The following is a 22,575-nucleotide window of genomic DNA, read 5'->3' on the forward strand; positions in this document are numbered from 1 at the left end:
CCAAGGTGGAGCTTGAAATCACAGCCCCACGATCAAGAGTCGCACGCTTTTCTGACTGAACCGGCCAGGCACCCCAAGATATTTTATATTCCTCTGCTTCTACGAAGTTTTCAATATCAGATGAGTATTTCCCCTACACAGCACATCTCAGCTCAGACTAAGCACATCGTAGGTTCTCATTAGTCACACGTGGCTAGCGGCTAGCGTACTGGCCAGTGCACTTCTGTACCGTTTGACTTCTTTAAAAACCACAAACATGTACTAATTATACATTTAAAACTTAGAAATTTAGAAGTTGTCATTTCAGTTACAACTTTCTTCTCTTCGTATCTTTCCTTTAACTTCTAAGACAGGGACAAGTGATGATGGTCTAAGGTATCTTGTCCACAGCAGAGTCTATGACAAACAAAAGTGTAATTATAATATATTCTTACCTCTTTATTTTCAAAACTACCAGCCAGGTCTTGCCTTAGGATTCTGGTTTGCATTCTGTTTTCTCTTGATTTTGCCGGCCGCTGGACCCTTCCCGTTGTTACTTTCATCTTAAGGTCCCCGGAATTCAGTTTACGCTTGGGCACATCTTCAATCACTTTCACTAAGGGAGGAGGTGGCTAAAAAGGGGGAAAAAAAATAAAATCTAGCGGTTATCCTTGGAAAACAGACCTGTCCACGTAGGATTTGCAAAAGTTGTTGTGACCAGTTTCATAATGTGCCTTAACATGCATCACTATTCTTCAAGCAAAAAGTGTCCATAAAATATCCAAGAATGTTCCCTTGTCGTTAAATCAAAACAAATTTCTACCAAATTCCTTTGAAGAACACAGTTAAGATACATGACTAACAATACAAAATTTAATTATCCCTTGAAAGCTGGCCTTAAATCATAGTCTATCAATTGATTTTTTTAAAAAAAGATGTTTTATTTGAGAGAGCAAGCATGAGAGAGAGAGCAAGTGAGCTTGTGCGGGGTGGGGAGGAGGCAGAGGCAGAGGGAGAAGCAGACTCCCCAGTGAGCGGAGAGCCCGATGTGGGACTCAATCCCAGGACCCCAGGGCTTCACGAACTTCACGACCTGAGCCAAAGGCAGATGCCACCCAAGCACCCCTAATCTATTTTTTTTACACTTGCGTGATAAAGTTAGTGGTTTGGTGATAATCGGCAGAGAAGGCACAGTTGGACACAGGGCCCTCCTAGAACGGGAAGAGAAGCGCCCTAGTATTCTTCGGGCTCAAGTGAACTTCTTTGAGGGAGTTGTCAAACGACATTCCTCTAGAGGCGTGGGATGCCTGCCTCTCTGTCCCTGACTCCGCAGAGAAGGCTGTTTGTTAGTCCCCTACGGCATCAACAGCTTAACGAGAAATTTGGACAGCACCTCTCATTTTTATGGGAAAATAACAAGAAAATTAACCCCAACAATTTACTTAAGGGAAAATGATTCACTAGCACATTTTCTCTATGAATAATACCACTTTGAAATCAAAAGATCCGTGTTCAAAGGAAATGAGCAGATAAGGTAACCCAGGCTTCCTGAGTTCTAAATGTTATGAAAGTACAATGACTTTCACAGACCATTTAAATGTTCGAGGCCATTATTCTAAAAGTTTCCTTAGTAATTAGGCCAGACCCAAATCAAAGACAAGGTGGATGTGTGATTTTTAAAAGATTTTCCTGGAAGCCAAAGTGCCTATTCCTTTCATATGAAAACAGAGAAGAAGAACCCAGGGAAGACACCGTATGTCCAAATGGACACATTAGATTTCAAAAAAACACACGTTAGACACAGTACCTTGCATTCACATTGTCATGAAAGCCAGACAGTGATCTTCCAAGATAATGTCTAATGAAAATGAATAAACACTCCTTGGGAAAGCTCTTTGAAAAGGATACCAAACTTTTTGACCTCCTCCCCTCATACTCCCAGAAGAAAAAAGCAGAACAAAGCAAACATCTTGACCCTTTTTTATAACATAGACGACTAAAAGACTACTTTGAGGTTTCAAAGATTTTTCTCATGTTATCTTCGGGGGTTTAGGACTTCTGCTTTTGAAACGTGCAGCCTACTGTCTGAGTCCAAAAAAGTCTTCCTTGGGGCACCTGGGTGGCTCAGTCGGGTTACGCAGCTGACTTCAGCTCAGGTCATGATCTCAGGGTCCTGGGATCGAGCTCTGTGTCAGGCTCCATGCTCGGTAGGGAGTCTCCCTCTCCCTCTGCCCCCCCGCAACGCCCCCTCCCCAGCCGCTCATGCTCACTAGCTCTCTCGTGCTTTCTCTCAAATAAATAAAATCTTCTATTTATTTGAGAGAAAATAAATAGATTTTATTTATTTATTTGACATACAGAGATCACAAGTAGGCAGAGAGGCAGGCAGAGGCGGGGGCGGGGGGGAAGCAGGCTCCCTGCTGGGCAGAGAGCCCGATGCAGGGCTTGATCCCATGACCCTGAGATCATGACCTGAGCTGAAGGCAGAGGCTCAGCCCACTAAGCCACCCAGGTGCCCCTCAAATAAATAAAATCTTAAAAAAAAAAAAGTCTTCCCTTATTGCCATGATGAATACATAACACTGTAAAATGTAAACAGTAGGTAATGTGATAATATACATAGCATAGATACTAAATTTTTGCTTTGAAATTACTATAAAAAGCATTTAAAGTTGTAACTGTTTTTTATTCTTTTTAAAGTTTATTTGACAGAGACAGACAATGTGAGCAAGAACAGGTAGTCAGAGCAGAAGGCAGAGAGGGAGAAGCAGACTCCCTGCCGAGCAGAGAGCCTGATGTGGGACTCAATCTCAGGACCCTGGGATCACAATACCTGAGGTGAAGACAGACACTTAACCAACTGAGCCATCCAGGTGCCCACAGTTGTAACTGATTCTATAAGGATTTTTTTTTTTAAAGGTTTTACTTATTTATTTGACAGAGAGAGGAATCACAAGTAGGCAGAGAAGCAGGCAGAGAAAGAGGGGGAAGCAGGCTCCCCACTGAACAGGGAGCCCGATGCAGGGCTCGATCCCAGGACCCTGAGAAAATGAGCTGAGCAGAAGGCAGAGGCTTAACCTTAAGGCTTAACCCACTGAGCCACTCAGATGCCCTCAATAAAATAGTTTAAAAACTATTTTTTAAATAGTGTTTTTCTCAGAGACATTGTCATTTAGTCACATCAAGAAAGAACTCAAGGATAATGGAACATAAAACAATAGCTCTGGTCCAAAAAAAAAAAAAGTACGATTGCCACCTAGTCTATGATTTAATTTTTCAATTCTTTCATCTATGAAATGCAATTAAAACTAGTCTGACTTCTGAATATTGCCCACTTTTAATATCCTTGATTTATCTTCTAAACTCAACCCATTCTTCCAAATCTTTACTAAAATTTTTATTCTAGGGGAGTCTGGGGGGCTCGCTTGGCTGAGCATCTGCCTTCGGCTCAGGTCATGATTCCGGAGTCCTGGGATCGAGCCACTTCTCCCTCTCCTTCTGCCTACTTGTGCTCTCTCTCTGTGTCAAGTAAATTTAAAAAAATTTTCTTTTCTATTCTAGTGCCACATCTTTTTTTTCTTGAATTCCACGTGCTTCCACGAAATAACAATCTCCCAAAAGTTAGGGCCTAACATATGACCTGCATAGCCATACCTTAGTAGTGTTAAAACTTCAATACATAAGTAGGAATTAGCTTGCTTATTAGCACAATACCAGTAATTAATTCTCCAATGGGCAAAAAACAAACCTTGAAAGAATGGGACATGGGTCAGTTTTGTAGAAACTACAGACCTGAGCCTCCTTGTAAGCCTGCAAAAGTCAGAAAAACACTGATGGTGCTGGGAATGTGTACAAAAGCAAAAGAAAAAAGGATTATCCTACTTCCGTTATATGCTAGCTTTTCTGGTCAGTATGATGTTAATTTGCTTAACAAACAGCAGAGAGGAAGTCACTGACCTACTCTCCGGTTTTTCCCAGGTCTCTCTGCCCACGTCTATTAATAACCCGTACCTGTAGCTCCTGCAAAATTCAGCTAAGCTGAAAACCCTCCTTAAGAGCAAACAATATGTCATTACAATTGTCAATGTTTACAAGAACAGTAGAGGCTGATTCCATATGGTTAAAGAAAATGTAAGCAATGCGCATGCGCACACACAGAGCGGCTGCTCCGTATTCACAGCAGTCCTGTCCTATAAAAAAGCTCCAAGTACGGAGTCAGTGATACTGATCACCGCTCCTGGGGGAAATACCGCTCGGCCCTGGGAGCCAGTGATCACAGCATTTCTGTCAACCGATCAACACAGAACTTTGTCCAGCGTCTGTCTGTGTTCAAAGACAGTTGTTGCATACACATGGTTGACTCATGAGCGCCGAACTCATGCCCACAGCACTATTAGCGTGCGGGGACTAAGCTTATGCACCGCAACCTTCCTGTGTGCGGGGGTGCGGGGGGAGCATTCAAAGAGCAAAACCAACAACAAAAAGCACAGACCTGGGAAAAATGTGACAGTAAACAGACCGGGCAAAGGACACTCATTTGCAGAACGAGAGTGGAAATAAGAAGGCCGAGCGCTGCCAGGAGTGACCGGGGCAGAGGAGCTCAGGCCCTCGGGGCTCCGGGGTTCGGCTGGTGTGAACGCCTGTCAGTGTGTGCTGAGTACTGCCCCGGGTCACAAATGTATTTTTACCAGAAGGCGAATTCACAGTTACAGAATCCACAAAGAATGAGCATGGACTCTCTACGTTTACAAACATAGGGAAAAAAAGCCTAGGAAAATATACACCCCAAAAATCATCTGAGAAACGAGGGACTGAGTGATTCTCATCTTTGCTTATCTGTTATCTTTTGATCTTTTTTCTGCCTTGACATTATCACTTGTCTAATTAAAAAAAAAAAAAAAAAGATAAAGAGGACGAGAAGGAGCACACACATAGCAAAAAGACTGTGTCATTTGAAGAACCGAACTCAGGGCCGGCTGATGACTAGCTGTGTGATGAGGCTGAGGCTTGAGCTTCTTTGTCCATAAAAGGAAATGGTCACGGGGTGCCTGGGTGGCTCAGTGGGTTAAAGCCTCTGCCTTCAGGTTATGATTTCAGTGGGTTAAAGCCATAACCTTCAGGTTATGATTTCAGGGTCCTGGGATCGAACCCCGCATCAGGCTCTCTGCTCAGCGGGGAGCCTGCTTCCTCCTCTCTCTCTCTGCCACATCTCTGTCTACTTGTCTGTCAAATAAATAAATAAAATCTTAAAAAAAAAAAAGGAAATGGTCAGACCAGGTGCTCAGCAAAGTCCCTGTCAGGGCCAGCAGCCTGACTCCGGACCTCGCAAGGCTACACACAGACAGTGAGACTAGGCAACAAGCCAGGGAAATTCTAGATAACCATAAAGGAGAAGTGGGAAGTATATTTTAGGTGAAATGAACATTGCCACAGATGTAGAAATGAGAATGAAGTCTATGGGGGGACATGAGGGAAACTACAAGTCGGGGGGAAGTAAGTTAGACAGGAAGAGTAGGCAAGATTAGAGAAGACTCTGACAGTCAGGCCTTCGAGTCTGGACTTCAAGCATCAGGCGAAAGGAAGGAAGCTGCTTAGAAATGATGACAACAGTATTCTTCTAGAAACATGCTATATAAAAGACGGACTGATGGGCAGAGGCAGGCCCCAAGGGCTCTGAGTTTTGGTATTCTGGATTAAATTACTGTGAACTCAAGAGTTGTTACTCAGTATAAATACAGGGACGGTTAACATGGAGAGGGACAACAGGCTGCATTTACATAGGTATTATTCCAAATTTAAGAATTACGACTTAATATTGGCTAGGTCTAAAGATATATAGAAACAGTCCTCGTGCGCCAAGATTTCTAGCCTGTAAGATGGGAAGAAAGACTGGGACAGAAATGAAGAGATTGGGATTGAAGATTTCTTCTGGGAAGGAGATCATGAGAGGCACACTGAACGGGACAGGGACCCACACAGATGCCTATGAGGACGGCAGCAAGTTAAGGAGCACAGCTGAGCAAAGTGTGGAGGGGCCTGGCTGGCTCAGTGGGTAGAGCCTGTGAATCTTAATCTTGGGGTTGTAAGGGACACGCGGCTTTGGGAGGAAGAGGGGAAAAAAAACCAACACCAGATGTATGGATAAGGTCCAAGGAATTTAGAAAATCATGGCATAAAAATTTTATTTGTTTTTAAGATTTTATTTATTTGAGAGAAAGAGAGGAAGGGAAAGCACAGAGGGAGAAGCAGGATCCCCACTGAGCAGGGAGCCCGAAGCAGGGCTCTATCCCAGGACCCCGGGATCATGACCTGAGCCGACCTGACCTAAGCCCCTAAGCCGAAGATCGATGCTTAACCGACTGAGCCACCTAGGCGCGCTGAGATTTTATTTTTGATGGTACAGCATTTAAATCTTAAAAAAAAAATTGTGATGTTCTTTACTTGATCACATACCTTATTTATTTCCTGGGTTAGAGCCTGAACTGAGTATATGTTCAGACTTCCGTTTTCCATAATGGACGCAATGTAACGTCCATGTGGGCTAATTACTGATGAGCTAATTCCTTCATCAAGACTCCCAATTTCAAAGAGAAGTTTACAAGTCTGTATATTGATGAATCTCATTATACCATCTTGACTTAGCACTCCAAGAACCTAAGGGTAAAGAGAAACAATATATGAGTTCCAAAAACACATTTAAAAAGTCAAAGGTCTCAGATGTTAACTAGAGTTACTACGTGATCATTATACAATGTATACAAATATCAAATCATTATGAACCTAATGTTTTATGTCAATTATACAATTAAAAACAGTCAACTCCCTGAACATGAAACTACACATACTCACATGTACATATGTGTATATAGTTATATATGAGGGTTTTTTTTTTTTTTTTTTTGAGGGGAGGAGAGTCAGAGATTATACTGGTAAAGAGCCATCACATATTTCAAAATTCCTAATTAAGGCTCATGTAGATTTGCCCCTTTTAGGTCCAGATAAGCCTGGCTCTGACCAGAAGCAGCAAGGTGCCCATCCCAGGAGACTGTGGCAGGGAGCATCCATACCAATCCCTTCAGAGGAATACAGATTAGACAGTCCTTCACTTTGACCTCCGCTCTGGCTGTCAGAGGCAAGGAGGGAGGAGGGTTTGTTTTCCTTCACCAGCCCCACAGCTTGATCAGAACGAGCACGGGTCCTGCTGCGTCCCCAGAAACCTGACTCTGGCAGGTATACTAGGGAATATAGAAAGCAAGCCTGTGGGCTGCAAGGAAGGGGAACGGGAAACTGGTTTTTAAAGGGGGGAAACTTAGTTTTAACTCATGTAATTTGAAAAATTAAAAATAAGTACTAAAAAAGTGTAAGTCAATACACAGTAGAGCCCTCTACTGGCTTGTCCACTCCCGGCTTCTCCCCCCACCACGGGCTGCACCGAGATGCTGACGTCACCGGCTACATGAGAGGCGACAGTCTGGAAGTGGCTGGAAGCAGTCTGAAGGTGGCAATCTCTTCGGTAGGGTCAGGCTGGCAGAAACCCCCCCCATTCATAGTTGATGCAACCTTTCTAGAGGGCAATTTGGCAAGATCCTCAAAATGACAGACACACATCAGCTTGACCCTACTGTTTCAGCTCTGGGTGAAATGGGGTGTGTGAAATGGTACGTGCAAAAAGTTATTTGGCGCACCATTATTTGTTTGTTTTTTAAGATTTTATTTATTTGAGAGAAAGAGAACAAGACAGAGAGCACGGGGAGGGGCAGAGGCAGACGCCCTGCTGAGTATGGAGCCCAACAAAGGGCTCAATTTGGGGCTCAATCCCAGGACCCTGAGATCATGATCTAGCCCAAGGCAGACGCTTCACTGACTGAGCCACCAGGACACCCCTCATTGCACCATTATTTGTAATAAAGAAGAACTAGAAACAGGCTAGGTGCCCAATAACAAAACACTGGTTAAAAAACTATGAAATACTATAGAGATGTTAAAAAAAAAAGAAATTCTGTACTGATACAGAACAATGTTCAAGGTCAATTAAGTGAAGAAAAACAAAACAAAAAAAAAAAAGGTGAAGAAACGCAAGGCACAAAGCTGCATAAAAAAGTGGGAGAAACACCAGACTTAGAACAACAGTGGTTATGGAGAGTGAGTAACTGGGCAAACGGGAGAGAAGAATAAGAGATTTCACATCATTGTCTTATTTTTTAATGTTTTTTATATTTTTTTATCTTTTATGTTTTCACTATCTTCTTATTTTATTTTTATTATTTTTATGTTGTGAATGCTTGTCTATTCAAAAACCTTATGTTAGGAGTACCTGTCCAGCTTAGTTGGCAGAACATGCGACTCTTGATGTCAGGGTCATGAGTTATATATAACTTGTTAAAGTACAAGACTCAAAACAGTCAAATTATGATAAGGAAGCTAAAGTCTGTCTACTCAACTATTAAAAAGAAAAATGGTGTGAGGGCGCCTGATTGAATCCTTAGAGAATGTGACTCTGATCTCAGGGTCATGAGTTTAAGCCCCATGTTGGGCGTGGAGTCTACTTTTAAAAAGGAATAAAATGAAATAAAATACATAAGCAAGAAAATTTTTACAAAATGTTGTGTGTGGTGGGGGTAATCTATAAACTAAGGCAAGTTACAAAGAAAACGTTTCACAAAACTGAGGTACAGTTATGGTAGATCAAATAGTATAACAAAAAGAAAAATTTTAATTCTACTCCCCCCTTTAATCCTTACAATTAATAGGAATGTTGACAAATCACTTCATGTTTCTAAGTTTTAATGTCAGTCCATATAATGGTGCAAATAAAAAATAACATGCTACGGGCGCCTGGGTGGCTCAGTGGGTTAAAGCCTCTGCCTTCGGCTTGGGACATGATCTCGGGGTCCTGGGATCGAGCCTCGCATCGAGCTCTCTGCTCAGCAGGGAGCCTGCTTCCCTTCCTCTCTCTCTGCCTGCCTCTCTGCCTGCTTGTGATCTCTGTCTGTAAATAAATAAATGAAATCTTTGGGAAAACAACAACAACAACAACAACAACAACAACATGCTAAAGCACCCTGTAAACCGTAAAGCCTGACACAAAGTTAAAGTACACTGATTTTAGAAAAAGGGTAAATTGTCAGTAATACACAGAAGCTAATATTGTAAATTTTTTTCAATTTTAGACTCTTCGTAACGTTAGCAATTTCAAGTCCTTATAACAATCAAGGTAGAAGAGCAAAGACAGTTCAGAAATTGTGCAATGTCCTACCTTTATATTACTAACCTGATTAGAACCAGCATCAAAACTATCGGGGAGAAATTCGAGGTGGCGGATGGCTCGGACTTTAGTAGGCATCTGAATAATTCTGAACAGCTGTTTAGCCTCCAAGCACCACAGGTGAAGGTGATTTGACTTCCCTCCGGCGGCCAGGATGCGACCATCTCTGCGGAACAAAAGGTGAGGAAGTACAACCACGTGGACTGTTGCCAGCAGCGAGGTCCAACATCACCCAACGAGATCAAGATATTCTCTCTCCACGCTGCCCAACGTGCTCACTATGGCCACATGTGACCGAGAACTTGAAATGTGCCTAATGCTTCTGAGGAAATAAATTAATTTCATTTTTTACTAAACAGTCCCATGCAAACAGTGGCTACCATATAGGAAAGCTCAGGTTTACGGCCTGTGTATTTTTTACCTATTGTACTAAGATACCAGCTTAACAAATGCTTGTTTGTTCAAATCCTCAATTCACTGAGGATTTCTGAGTAACATTTATCTTTTATAGCATAATCTCCAAGTCATTACCACCCCCCAACTTCCTCTACTTCACACAGGACTAGACTGAGTTGGTACCGCACTGCTACATGAAAACCCAAAAACCCCAACTTATTCTCTTCCTGCTCAAACCAAGCTGCTTCTTCAAGGCACAAAAATAATACGCTGCACTAACTCACGACACTGCGGCTCATTCATTCATCAAGGACTTGCAAAGCGTCTACTGCAAGCCAGGTATTGTCAGGCACCAGGGACACAATGGGAACAAGGCAGGCGGGATCCCTGCTCTTGTGGGATTTTCAGTCTAGAGGAAGGGAAGGAAGCAAATAGACGCACTTGATCTCAGCTGACGATAAGTTCTATAATGAACTATAAAATGAGATGGGAGTTACAGGGTTGGGAAAGGAGGAAGGTCTATTCCCTAAAAAATGTGAGTGAGCCAGTTACGGGATGATCTGGAGAAAGAATCCCATGCTGGTCGGTATTCCAGACTGTTTGATGTGTGGCTGTTGAGAAAGGAATAAGGTTAGCCACCTAAGGAAGACAGAGAAGTCACGTTCAATTGTGACCAGAATCGTGTTAAAGGGAAAGAAAACAGGAGGAAACCGAGGAAAACCGAGGCCAGATGACAGAGGCCTCAGGGATATTATGGGGAGTTTGGATTTTATTCTGACTATAAGGTAAAGCCTTTTCAGGGAGTTCAATAGGGAAGTGACATGATTTGAGTTATGACTTAAAAAGACCACTCTATCAGGGCATCTGGGTGGCTCAGTCAGTTAAGCGTCTGCCTTCGGCTCAGGTCATGATCCCAGGGTCCTGGGATCGAGCCCTGCATTGGGCTCCCTGCTCAACAGGAAGACTGGTTCTCCCTCTCCTCCCCGCTTGTGCTCTATCTCTCTCTCAAAATAAATAAATAAACTCAAAAAAAAAAAAAAGAAGAAAGAAAGAACAGAAAAGAAAGAAAAGGAAGGGAAAAGAAATTGAGAACAAGGAGGCCAAATAGGGCGACTATTATGGGAGTCCGAAAGGGACCAGGGTAGTCGGAGGAGGGTAATAGCTGTGACAATGCAAAGATCAGACCAATTCAAGATACCACTTGGTGGAACTGATGGAATTTATTCATGACTTCGAAGATGGTGAGAGGAAAATAAGGAAATAACATGTATTTTCTAGCTCTTTCCACTGAAAAGGCCAAGGACAGTGACCAGATCAGTCACACAAGGAGTACCCCTAGCATCCAGACTGGGTTTTGAAATACCACCACCCACTAAAATCCAGGTGCTTTAGAAAAATGGCTGATTCCAGGTTTGGGACAGAAAATGTGTAAGATAAGCCTGGAACATCTCGTCAGATGAGAAAGAATGAGAGCTTTCAAAACAGACAACTGAGGTTGTATCAAAAGGGTTTTCAGAGCCAACTTGAAAGAATTCCAGTGGTCAAAGGGAAGAGAACCAGAGCACCACTAAGAATAATGTTAATAGATTAAATCACTTTGACTATGATTAAATCCATTCATTCACAAAGATTAAAGATAAAGCCCTCATGGGCCACCTCTGAAAGATGCCAATAAACTAATTTATTATTTTTCATAAAAAAATCAGACAAACTCAGTCTGACTCTTGATCTCAGGGTCATGAGATTGAGCCCCATACTGGGCTCCACTAAAAAAAAAAAAAATTTATTTTTCTTTTAAAGACACGGAAAGCAAGCATTTATCCTGCCTTTCCTTTGCAGCTATAAAATAACCAAAGAGTGGACGAGAGGAAGTTCCTCTCTATAGAAGGTTTCTGGTAAATAAGGGAAGAAGGAATGACAGAATTAGCCTGGCACCATTTTGCTAACCTCTAAGGCAATACTGGTTCTAGGTCATGATCATCAATGGCGACTAACATCATGAAAGAAGTGTTCTTCTGATGAAAGTATGCAAACCATTATCATTATCATGTCTTCCTGACCCCAAATCAAGCCTGAATCAGACCAAGCTTCCAATTTACAGGAAATATAGGTGTGACCAGTATACAGGAAATACAGACAAGACAGGATCATATTAAATACTAACACAGGGATACAAAAAGCAAAACCTAAAATACAGAGTGCTATAGGACAAAAGACCAGTTCCTTAACAAGCAAATAGCAAGGAAAACCTTAGAAAAGGGATATATCATCCAAGACACTGTGTGAAACTTGTTTGGTTCCTGATTTGAACAAAGACTGTATATATGACAATATTAAGAAATTATTCATTTTTTAAAAGTGTAATAAATGGGTTAACTAACTAGAATTTAAATAAAAACTTGGAAAAAAAAAGTGACAATAGTACTATAGTTATGTCCCAAAAAGGACCCTTTCTTTAGAGATACACACTGAAATATTTATGGATGAAATGATATTGCTTGGGTTTTGCTTTAAGTTAATGCAGTAGGCAGGAGGTAGTAACAAGTTGAGTTATAGATAAAATAAAACGGCTATAAGTTATTACAGCTAAAGAGAATGCTATAATTAGGGTTTCCTGTGTTTTTGTATTTTTATGCACATTGGAAATTTGCCACAATAAGTTAAAAAGAAAAAGTTCTACAGAACATATATAAGTTCGAAGGAAAATTTTCTCACATGACAATAAGATAATAAAAACAGAATGAAAATTTTTAAAATTTTACTGGAAGCTAGATTTCTTTAAAATTGTTTTTTTTTTTAAGAAATTTTATTTATTTATTTGACAGAGAGATCACAAGTAGGCAGAGAGGCAGGCAGAGAGTGAGAGAGAAGCAGGCTCCCTGCTGAGCAGAGAGCCCGACGCGGGGCTCAATCCCAGGACCCTGGGATCATGACCTGAGCCGAAGGCAGAGGCTTAACCCACTGAGCCACCCAGGCGCCCCTAAAATTCTGTTTTAAAAATGTACATTTGGATTGGAGAGGGAGACAAACTGTAAGACACTCTTAACTCTAGGAAACAAAGTGAGGGTTGCTGGAGGGGAGGTGGGGAGGGAGGGTATAACTGGGTGATGGGCATCAAGGAGGACACAGGACAGAATGAGCACAGGGTGTCATACGTAACTGATGAATCACTGAGCTCTCTCTGAAACTAGTAATACACTACATGTTAATCAACTGAATTTAAATAAAATAAAAATTTTTAAAAATTTACATTTGGGGTGTCTGGCTGGCTCAGTCAGAGGGATGTATGACTCTTGATCTCAGGGTCATGACTTTGAACCCCATGATGGGTAGAGGGATTACGTAAAAAAAATAAAGTTAAACAAAAAAGTGAAATGCACATTACCTGGTCACGGCAAATACTTTGTATAATATACTAGAGCTTTCAGGTGGAGCTGGCAACTGGTATCTGCAAGAAAGAGTATCACATTCCCAGGCGAAGATGGAGTTATCTTTAAAACAGCTGAGGATGGTATTACTTAATGGCAAAAAGAATACCTAAAAAGGGAGAAAAACAGTTCTTGTTCATGTAGCCCACAGCTCTCTTTACATTTAAAATTATACAAGTTGTCAATTTTTAGTTTGAAAAATTACTTTTTCTTAAAAAAATATACATTTATGACATAGGACGGGATAACACTGAAATCTCGTATACTATTCTAAAACTGAAAGGAAAAGGTAAAACCCTTTAAATAAAAAAATCGGGACTAAAATGACTAGGCAGTTCATAAAATACAAAGTAACAATTTAAAAATATTTAACCTTATAAAAGATTCAAGTGAAAATAACAGTCTATGTGTATCAAATTGACTTTAAAAATAACATAAACACATACACAAGCTAGACATACACTAACATGGGAACTCTTTTTTTGAACTATGTACTATTATAAACATGACTTGAAATAGGAACTACTCATAAAGATTACATATTAAATACTGCTGAGAGTAGAGGAAACTGGTAATAAAAACTGGTTACAGATACCATATGACATATCTCAACAGCCTTGAAAATATGTATCTCTTCTGAACCAATCAGTCTGCTTCTAAGAGCTAATCCTTTGGAAGAAAAAATCAGCAAGGTGCTTTGAGATAATGTATACAAATGTTTGTTGAGCATTATTTATAAAAGTAAAAAGTTGAGGGGCACCTGGGTGGCTCAGTGGGTTAAGGCCTCTGCCTTCAGCTCAGGTCATGATCCCAGGGTCCTGGGATGGAGCCCTGCATTGGGCTCTCTCCTCAGCAGGGAGCCTGCTTCCTCCTCTCTCTCTGTCTGCCTCTCTGCCTAATTGTGATCTCTGTCAAATATATAAATAAAATCTTAAAAAAAAAACTTTTTTTTTAAAGTAAAAAGTTGAAAACAAAACCTTGATGTTTTATTAGAGACTCAACTTACTTCATAGACAATTTTGACTAAGCTTGTAGCGAAGTTGGAAATACCATTTTACTCTGATTTCTGTGTTTCTATTACATACGCTCTGAATAATGCTTTCTTTTTTTTTAACAGATTTCATTTATTTATTTATTTGACAGACAGAGATCACAAGTAGGCAGAGAGGCAGGCAGAGAGAGGGGGAAGCAGGCTCCCTGCTGAGCAGAGAGCCCAACGTGGGGCTCAATCCCAGGGTCCTGGGATCATGACCTGAGCCAAAGGCAAAGGCTTTAACCCACTGAGCCACCCAGGCGTCCCTGACTTTTGATAATAAAAAATTTTAGTTAAAACTCATCATTTTCTCATAAGAATGTCGATGGCCTCTAAAATGATTTTGTGTGTCACTTGTGTAAAGCATACAAAGGGAGGGAGGGAAAAGAAAGAAGGAAAGAAAATGGGAAGAAACCTATGCCCGAAGAACAACATATTCCTGCCCATCATCTCAAAATAGTCTCCTCACATAGCCTGGGACATCTCACGTGGTCGATCCTTAGTTACATCTCTAGCTCTTTATTCTTTGACTCCCAGCTGGAATAGCCTTCTTACTGGCATTATAGCTTATTATAATACTTTATATTTGAATATATTTTGTCCTTATTTCTGCTAGTCTGTCTTTATAAGCTTTATTATTCTTTTAAGAATATATGATTTGGTCTCGTATTAGAGCGGAACAGGGACTCACCCAGGAGGCAGAACACCTTGAACAATCTGTAGCCTCGCATTCTGACCCCTGACTGGTCACCCACCTTCACCATTTCCTAGTGTGAGAAGGAGGCCCGTCTTCTCTGAAATGCTACATTCTTTGGGAATGAAGTGCGCAACGATTCGAACACTGGAGTATCTCCTGAGTATTTACAGTCTGGAGGCCATCATCATAGTAATGAGAGGGAGCAGACCCAAAACGACTGTCTGGGGGAAAGCAGGCTCAACACCAAATCGCCTGTGGCTTCCTCCAGCGTTAAAAACATAATGAATCCATAACGCACCTAAATGAAATACTTCTGCAACCTTGCATCTAATTTGTGTCATCACCCAGTCTATTATATATATGCATTTAAGAAATGATTCTAATAATTAATGTTATTACTATATTACTATAAAAATTTCAGAGGATTGAAACCCATACCTTTTTTTTTTTAAGATTTTATTTATTTATTTGACAGACAGAAATCACAAGCAGGCAGAGAGGCAGGCAGAGAGAGAGGAAGGGAAGCAGACTCCCCGCTGAGCAGAGAGCCCGACGCGGGGCTTGATCCCAGGACCCCGAGATCATGACCCGAGCCGAAGGCAGCGGCTTAACCCACTGAGCCACCCAGGCGCCCCAAACCCATACTTTTTTTTAATAGTTTTGTTTTTTTCCTTAGAGGTGAAGTGAGGGGTAGAGAGAGGGAGAAAGAAAATCTTCAGCAGACTCCACGTCCAGCACGGGCCTGACACAGGACTCTATCTCAGGACCTTGAGCCAAAATCGAGAATCAGATGCTCAACCAACTGAGCTACCCAGGTGCCCCAAGAAACCTGCAAATTTTATAGTAACAGTAACAGCTTTTATCATGAACTATTTTTCTCATATGCATGTAACAGTATCTTTTAAAATAATAATAGCGCTAAAAAACCACAACTCATACACACACACACACACACACACACACACACACACATAATGCACTATGGGACTTACCGGTTAATTAAAACAATCTGCTCAGTGTTAATGCTAATAAGACAAAATAAAAAATGCTAATTCAACTGCTGTCCTTGCCTGATTCAACCCCCGCTTTTGTCCTTGGCTCACTTTGTCAAAGACAATCTCTGGTAGATGGTTTGCCAACAGGTTCAGGAAGATTTATGACAGCCCTTATTGAAAGAATATGAAATAAATACAATGTGATCTATAATTATTGCACTGAAATGCTGTTTGAAAGCTGACATCAGGGGCGCCTGTGTGGCTCAGTGGGTTAAAGCCTCTTCCTTCGGCTCAGGTCATGATCCCAGGGTCCTGGGATCAAGCCCCTCATCCGGCTCTCTGCTCCGTAGGGAGCCTGCTTCCTCCTCTCTCTCTGCCTGCCTCTCTGCCTACTTGTGATCTCTGTCTGTCAAATAAATAAACAAAATCTTTAAAAAAAAAAAAAAAAAAAAGAAAGAAAGCCGACGTCAAAAAAAGTGACTTAAGATTTTTATTATAACTAGCAATATTTTTCTAAAAAGGTAATAAAGTTTATTCCTACTGGCAGAAGCCAAAGCTTAAAAGTTAATGAACACCAACTGCTATTTTAGGGGAAGAGGTGTAATAGATTATTGCCTACATGATTATTCATTACTAGATTTGTGATTTTAATTGCTAGATTTTAATGATTATAAAATTGTTCCTAATGAATCATGTCATTATTCAGATAGTGTCATCTCTTGACAATCATAAAAAGCTTAGAAAAAACATGAAAAGCACTAACAAAATATACTTTTTGGAGGGTTGGGTGAAAGGTTTTCCTCATAAAATATGAAACTCCTAGGCTTTCCAACTCACTTGTGAGAATCAGGTGAACTCTTTCCAAAGTTGAGAGTTCAGTACAATAATAAAGAGCAAGCTAAATCAAATACACAATTCAGCGGAAATTTAGTGAGCGCCCACTGTATACAAAGACTAAATTTAGTGACACGTTCTTTGTTAAACATTTCCTCATATCCATCACAACCTTTTCCAATACATACTGAACCACAGTAATCAGAAACCCTAGGATTTATTAAAAAATCCCAAAGTAAATATTTAATTTAAATATTCTACCTCCAACATCAACAAAATAATCAAAGTTTACTAATAGGAAGAGGTGTAATCGGCTTACCTGAGAGGCAGTACGGTATAATGGAGTGACTCTGGAATAAGACAGGCTTAGATTCAAAACACACGTCTTTGGTGAGCTCTGTGACACTGGGCACATTACTTAATGCCTCTGAACTGCAGATTCCCCATTTGTAAAATGAGAATAGCATCTACTTTTAGGATTATTTAAGTTTAAAAATAACCAACTCAACAACTGGTATCTATTGCCGTTGGTATTGATTATTCCTATAGCCGGGGACAAAAACCAGTGGAAAGACGTTGGAATGATAGGTTCTTTAAAAACATTTTGAAATCAGGGGCGCCTGGGTGGCTCCGTTGGGGAAGTGTCCAAGTCTTGATTTTGGCTCAGGTCATGATCTCAAGATGGTAGACAGAGCCCCGCGCTGGGCTCTGTGCTCAGTGCTCAGTGGAGAGTCTGCTTGAGAATCTCTCTCTCCCTCTGCTTCTGCCCCTCCCCCTGCTGGTGCATGCGTGCGCCCCCCCCCCCCAAAATAAATTTTAAAAATCTTTAAAAAAGAAAAAAAAAAAGAAAAACATTTTGAAATCAAAGGTCCAAAGTTATTTTTCTGAAACCCTTGGTGTTAGATGTATTCCTGAATTCAGAATTATTCCCAATCTGAGAAAGGTAATAGGAGGTATGTTCTGGAACAGTATGTAGAACCCCTGGGGGACCTGGAGCAACTCTCTGTCACTCAAACATACGAACATTTCAGCCTCCTGGCGGTTCAGTTCAGGTTTTGCTGCCAAATGAGCTCAGGTAAGACTGGATTTTGCCACGAAGTGAGTTACTTGAAAATTTCCAGGTTTCTGCATGGCTAATGAGACACTCACTGTTCATCTATTATATGCAGTTCACAAGAGATAGAACAGTTCCCTTACAGCTTTCTGGAGATAACTAACTGCACTGAGATAATCCCGCAGTAGAACCAGATCACAAATGAGAACAACAGACAACAGCAAAAGCCGCAGCAGTTGCAGCTGACTTGGTTATAAGCACTTGCTATACCAGAGCAGGTGCTACGTGCTAGGTGCTAGGTGCTCTGTATAAGCGATCACATCCCGTCCTGGAGTCAATCCTACAGTACTTGCTGCTCCCATCTGCATCCTACACATAAGGTAAATAGCTCGTCGAAAATGATGAACAGGAATCTACTCAAGACTTTAGACATAACTTCTGTCTGACAAGAACTACAAATGAAAGAATAAGTTAAATGACATAATGATGAACAGTAAGACAAATTCAGAATTTGGGGCATTTTCCAGGACAACTGGCCTGGTTGCCCTCAAAATAAATAAATGAATAAATAATGTCATGAGAAAAAATGGTAAAAGGCTATATTACTTTATTTTTAAAGATTTATTTGAGGCGGGGGGCATGTGTGGGGAAGGCAGAGGAACAGGAAGACAAGAGAATCTTAGGCAGACTCCCCACTGAGGGTAGAGCCCAACACGGGGCTCGATCTCACCACCTGGAGATCATGACCTGAGCCAAAATCAGGAGTCGGATGCTTAACCAATTGAGCCACCCAGGTGCCCCAGTAGAAGACTATTTTAGATTAAAAGGAGCCATCATAAAAGGAGACTGTGCATAGCATCATTTGTCACCTTGTATCTCTCTTCCTCTCTCTCTCACACACATACACACACACACACACACACACACACACAAAGTCACAAAAGTTCTGTTTAAAATATAGAATCGAAAACTGGAATAAAAACATAGATTTAGTAAAAACATCAATGATAAGAATAAGTTTTACTTTAAGATTAGTTTAAAATTACTTTCTATTTTCAACAGAATAAGCCAGGAGTGGCAACAGTCTGGCCCCTTCAGCTCTTGTATAGCCCAGAAGCTAAGAACGGTTTTTACATTTTAAAATTATTTCATTATAGGGGTTATATAAGTACATACATAATATCCTCAACTTTGCTCTTGGTCTGCAAAACCAAGAATATTTATTAATGGGTCCTTCAAGAAAAAGTTCGCAGGTAATGTACAGACTAAGATGGTCTATTATTCGAGAACAATATACCTATATGCATACTGCATACTCTACATATGTTTTCTATATTTTATTCTCATATCGCTAACATTTGGAGTCCCATCTTTTAAACTAAGATGTCTAAATGACCAAGCAAGGTTAGAATTGGCAACGATCCAGCATCTAGTAATTTTAATTTCATGGTAAAAAGAACAGATGGTTTTTGTGTCACTGTTTCATAACTCTGTTTCCATTGTGGGTTCAATTCCCAATGTGTTCTTCTTTTGAATTTAGAATTCAATTTAATGCTGAAGCAATTAAAGAAGAAAAGACCTACTAAGATATTTGGCCTAAACCCCTAAAGAATAAGGTGGCTACAACTTCTATCTCTTTTTAATTATTAAAGGCAATCTAAAGAACTCTGAGATTTCCATAGAGACTACAAAATACATTTCTGGTTGACATGCACTGTTAGCTGTTCACATTAACGACCAAGAAATTAAAAGCAATACCACATGGACAATATAACCAGAAGCAACAGAATGAATCACACAGGAGACTCAGACGATCCTGAAAACAGTATTAGGCTAATCAAATGGAGAAAGCAAAATTAAGCCTTAAAGGCAAAAGAAGTGGTTATTTTTTTAAAAAGTGATATATGCATACAAAGGAATACAGATCAACAATAAAAAGGAATGAACTACGGGTGTCCAACACCATGCATGAATCTCAAAACCATCATGCAGAAGGAGAAAAGCTTTACAATTACCATTTCTGACTAGCTCTCTTTGTTTGAAATTTTAGGACAAAACTTATCTACGGTGGAAAGACATCAGGATAGTGCTTCCCTGGATAGGGATAAGAGAGAAATTTCTGGAATGATCAAAGTAATAGGTCTGCACAGTTTACAAAAGTGTATGTATTTGGCAAAACTTAACAAACGAATACTCAAGATTTGCGCATCTCATCATATATAAATTCCACATCAATAAATACTGAACCCTAGTCAATTAAATTCAGGCTGAAGTATTTTTGGGCAAGTATACGGAGGTCTGCAATTCACTTTAAAATGAAAAAAAAAGGGACGCCTGGGTGGCTCAGTCCGTTGGGCTGCTGCCTTCGGCTCAGGTTGTGATCCCAGGGTTCTGGGTTCAAGTCCCACATCGGGCTCCTCGGTCAGCAGAGAGCCTGCTTCTCTCTCTGCCTCCGCCTGCCACTCTGCCTTCTTGTGCTCGCTCTCTCTCTCTGACATATATATAAATAAATAAATAAAATCTTAAAAAAAAAAAAAGAATAAATGGAGGGACAGAAAGATGGATAGATCCATAATACAGTCTAGAGACATAAGTACAGTAAAAGATAATAAAGGAACATGTTAATGGCAGAATCTAATGGAATACATGGGTTCACTGTGGAATTCTTACAAATCTACTCTGTTTGAATTTTTTTTTTTTTTTGACAGAGAGAGATCACAAGTAGGCAGAGCAGCAGGCAGAGAGAGGGGGGAAGCAGGCTCCCTGCCGAGCAGAGAGCCTCATGCGGGGCTCGATCCCAGGACCCTGAGATCATGACCTGAGCCAAAGGCAGAAGCTTAACCCACTGAGCAAACCAGGTGCACCTATGTTTGAAATTTTTTAAGACAAAAGCTCAGTAAGTTATAAACTGTAGCCACAGGCAACATCTTCATTCCGATGGGCCACTCCGCTTTGTGTGTTACTGCATTATGAGAACACAACTACGTGGGACAAAGTGAATCATTCATTACTCTTATGTCACCTACAAATCCTACTGACCAAGAAACTAGTCCGAGAATCACAACAGACCAAGATGCGCCCCACCTCCACTGACCTTTTGGATACCCACAGACTGTCGAATATTCAGCTTTCTTTTCCTCTGAAAGGTATCCAAGTCCCACAGCTGGGCCGTGTCAGAAGAAGTGGTGATGGCGTATCTCCCGGAGGCATGCACGGAGATCGAGAACACGGACGACTCATGTCCTCTCATCCAGCTAACCAGCTCCTTGCTAACTGTGGCAGAAAGTAGAAGTTACACAGGTAGAACACTGTAGCTCATCCCAGCCCGGATTCGCTGATGGCCGGTATTTACAAGACACCTGCGCTCACATCTACAAAAGAAAAAGCCAGTAGCGTAAACGCACCACGGAGCACATAACATGCCCGTCACCGACACGTGAGGTGACAAGGCCAAATGAGGAAGGGCTTAAGAACAGCTTACAGGGGCGTCTGGGTGGCTTAGTGGGTTAGATGGAGCCCCACATAGAGCTCTCTGCTCAGCAGGGAGCCTGCTTCCCCCTCTTTCCACCTATCTGCCTACTTGTGGTCTCTCTGTCAAATAAATAAATAAAATCTTTATTAAAAAAAAAAAAAAGAACAGCTTTCAGTGGGACAGTAGGGAGTCTGGGCTTTCCCTTGGAGGCGTAGTTTTGTATAGAAGAGCAGCATATCTGGTGTGTATTTTAGACTGAGCACTTCGAAGGTAGGTGGTGGATATACTGGAAAGAAGGCAGAGATGAGACAACTGATTTCTTTGTTGCTGTGATAATCCAGGAAGGAGACAAGGAAGGTCTAGAACTAAAAACGTGACAATGGAGAAAGGAATAAATTTGAGAGCTATGAAGGAGAAATGCAAAGGACTTTGTGATCAAATATATGTGTTGAAATAAAAGATGAGAGGGGCGCCTGGTGGCTCAGTGGGTTAAGCCTCTGCCTTCCGCTCAGGTCATGGACTCAGGGTCCTGGGATTGAGCCCCGCATCAGGCTCTTTGCTCAGCAGGGAGCCTGCTTCCTCCTTTCTCTCTCTCTCTGCCTGACTCTCTGCCTACTTGTGACCTCTCTCTGTCAAATAAGTAAATAAAATCATAAAAAATTAAAAAAAAAAAAAGAAATAAAAGATGAGGTAAGTCTTCAATGGTTCTAGCTTAGTTATGTAACTAGGTGATACTAGGAGCTGATTTAAGAAGTACGGGAGGAGAAATAGATCCAGCAGCGTGGGAAGAAGTGATCATGAATTTGATTTTCAAAACTGATCCTGAGGTGTGTGCATGCACATGTGAGAGAGAGACACAGAACACAGCCTGGCAGAGAAAATACCAAAAATGTCACAGCAATTATCACTAGGTCATAGAATTTTAAGTGATTTTTAAGTTCTCTTTTCACTTTCTTGTGTTTCCAAATTTGCTACGGTAGGCAAGTTTTACTTTCATGATCGAAAGTTTTTCCTCCAGAAAGAAGAAACTGGGGAGAATAGTCCAAAGCAAGATGTAAATCTGGGAAACATTAAGATACAAAGTAGGTCAAAATGAAAACAGAGGGAACACAGAGAAACCCCTGGAGCAAGCAGTAGTTTGCAAACACCAGTCTGAAGTCTGGCATTAGTGAATGATCAATTTTTCATTGGTTTTCAGTGAAATGAGAAAAATAAGGATAATGAAATGAAGCTTAAATTTAAAGTACTACCTTTTAATCGAGGATTCTATCCTTCTCACTTCCTTTATGTTTAAAAAAATCTCATTGCACGAAATGCAGTTCTATTGTTTTTTCCAATGTCATTTAGCAAAATTAAAAGCTGACAACCCATGGAGTTATTCCTCTACTTTTTCCTTTTAATTGGGTGAAAAACCCCAAAGTC

At 40.8% G+C, this 22,575-nt stretch overlaps 1 protein-coding gene across 7 annotated transcripts in view; it reads right to left on the reverse strand.

Moving 5' to 3' along the window:
* Positions 1-22,575, reverse strand: part of TBC1D31 (TBC1 domain family member 31) — a 68,677-nt gene that overhangs the window by 35,741 nt on the left and 10,361 nt on the right. For 6 of the 7 annotated variants that reach the window (XM_032858397.1, XM_032858396.1, XM_032858398.1 and 3 more), the window contains 5 exons: positions 20,776-20,954; positions 13,026-13,177; positions 9,251-9,410; positions 6,433-6,633; positions 435-611 (listed from right to left, as the gene is read on the reverse strand). In XM_032858397.1, the coding sequence (XP_032714288.1) occupies positions 435-611; positions 6,433-6,633; positions 9,251-9,410; positions 13,026-13,177; positions 20,776-20,954 (869 nt within the window). Of the gene's footprint in view, positions 1-434; positions 612-6,432; positions 6,634-9,250; positions 9,411-13,025; positions 13,178-19,696; positions 19,717-20,775; positions 20,955-22,575 lie in introns of those variants that run through there. The other variant, XM_032858402.1, reaches the window with a different exon arrangement.

This window comes from Lontra canadensis, unplaced genomic scaffold, assembly GCF_010015895.1.
Source record: "Lontra canadensis isolate GAN:19392208 unplaced genomic scaffold, GSC_riverotter_1.0 scaffold15, whole genome shotgun sequence".
Taxonomy (NCBI): Eukaryota; Metazoa; Chordata; class Mammalia; order Carnivora; family Mustelidae; genus Lontra; species Lontra canadensis.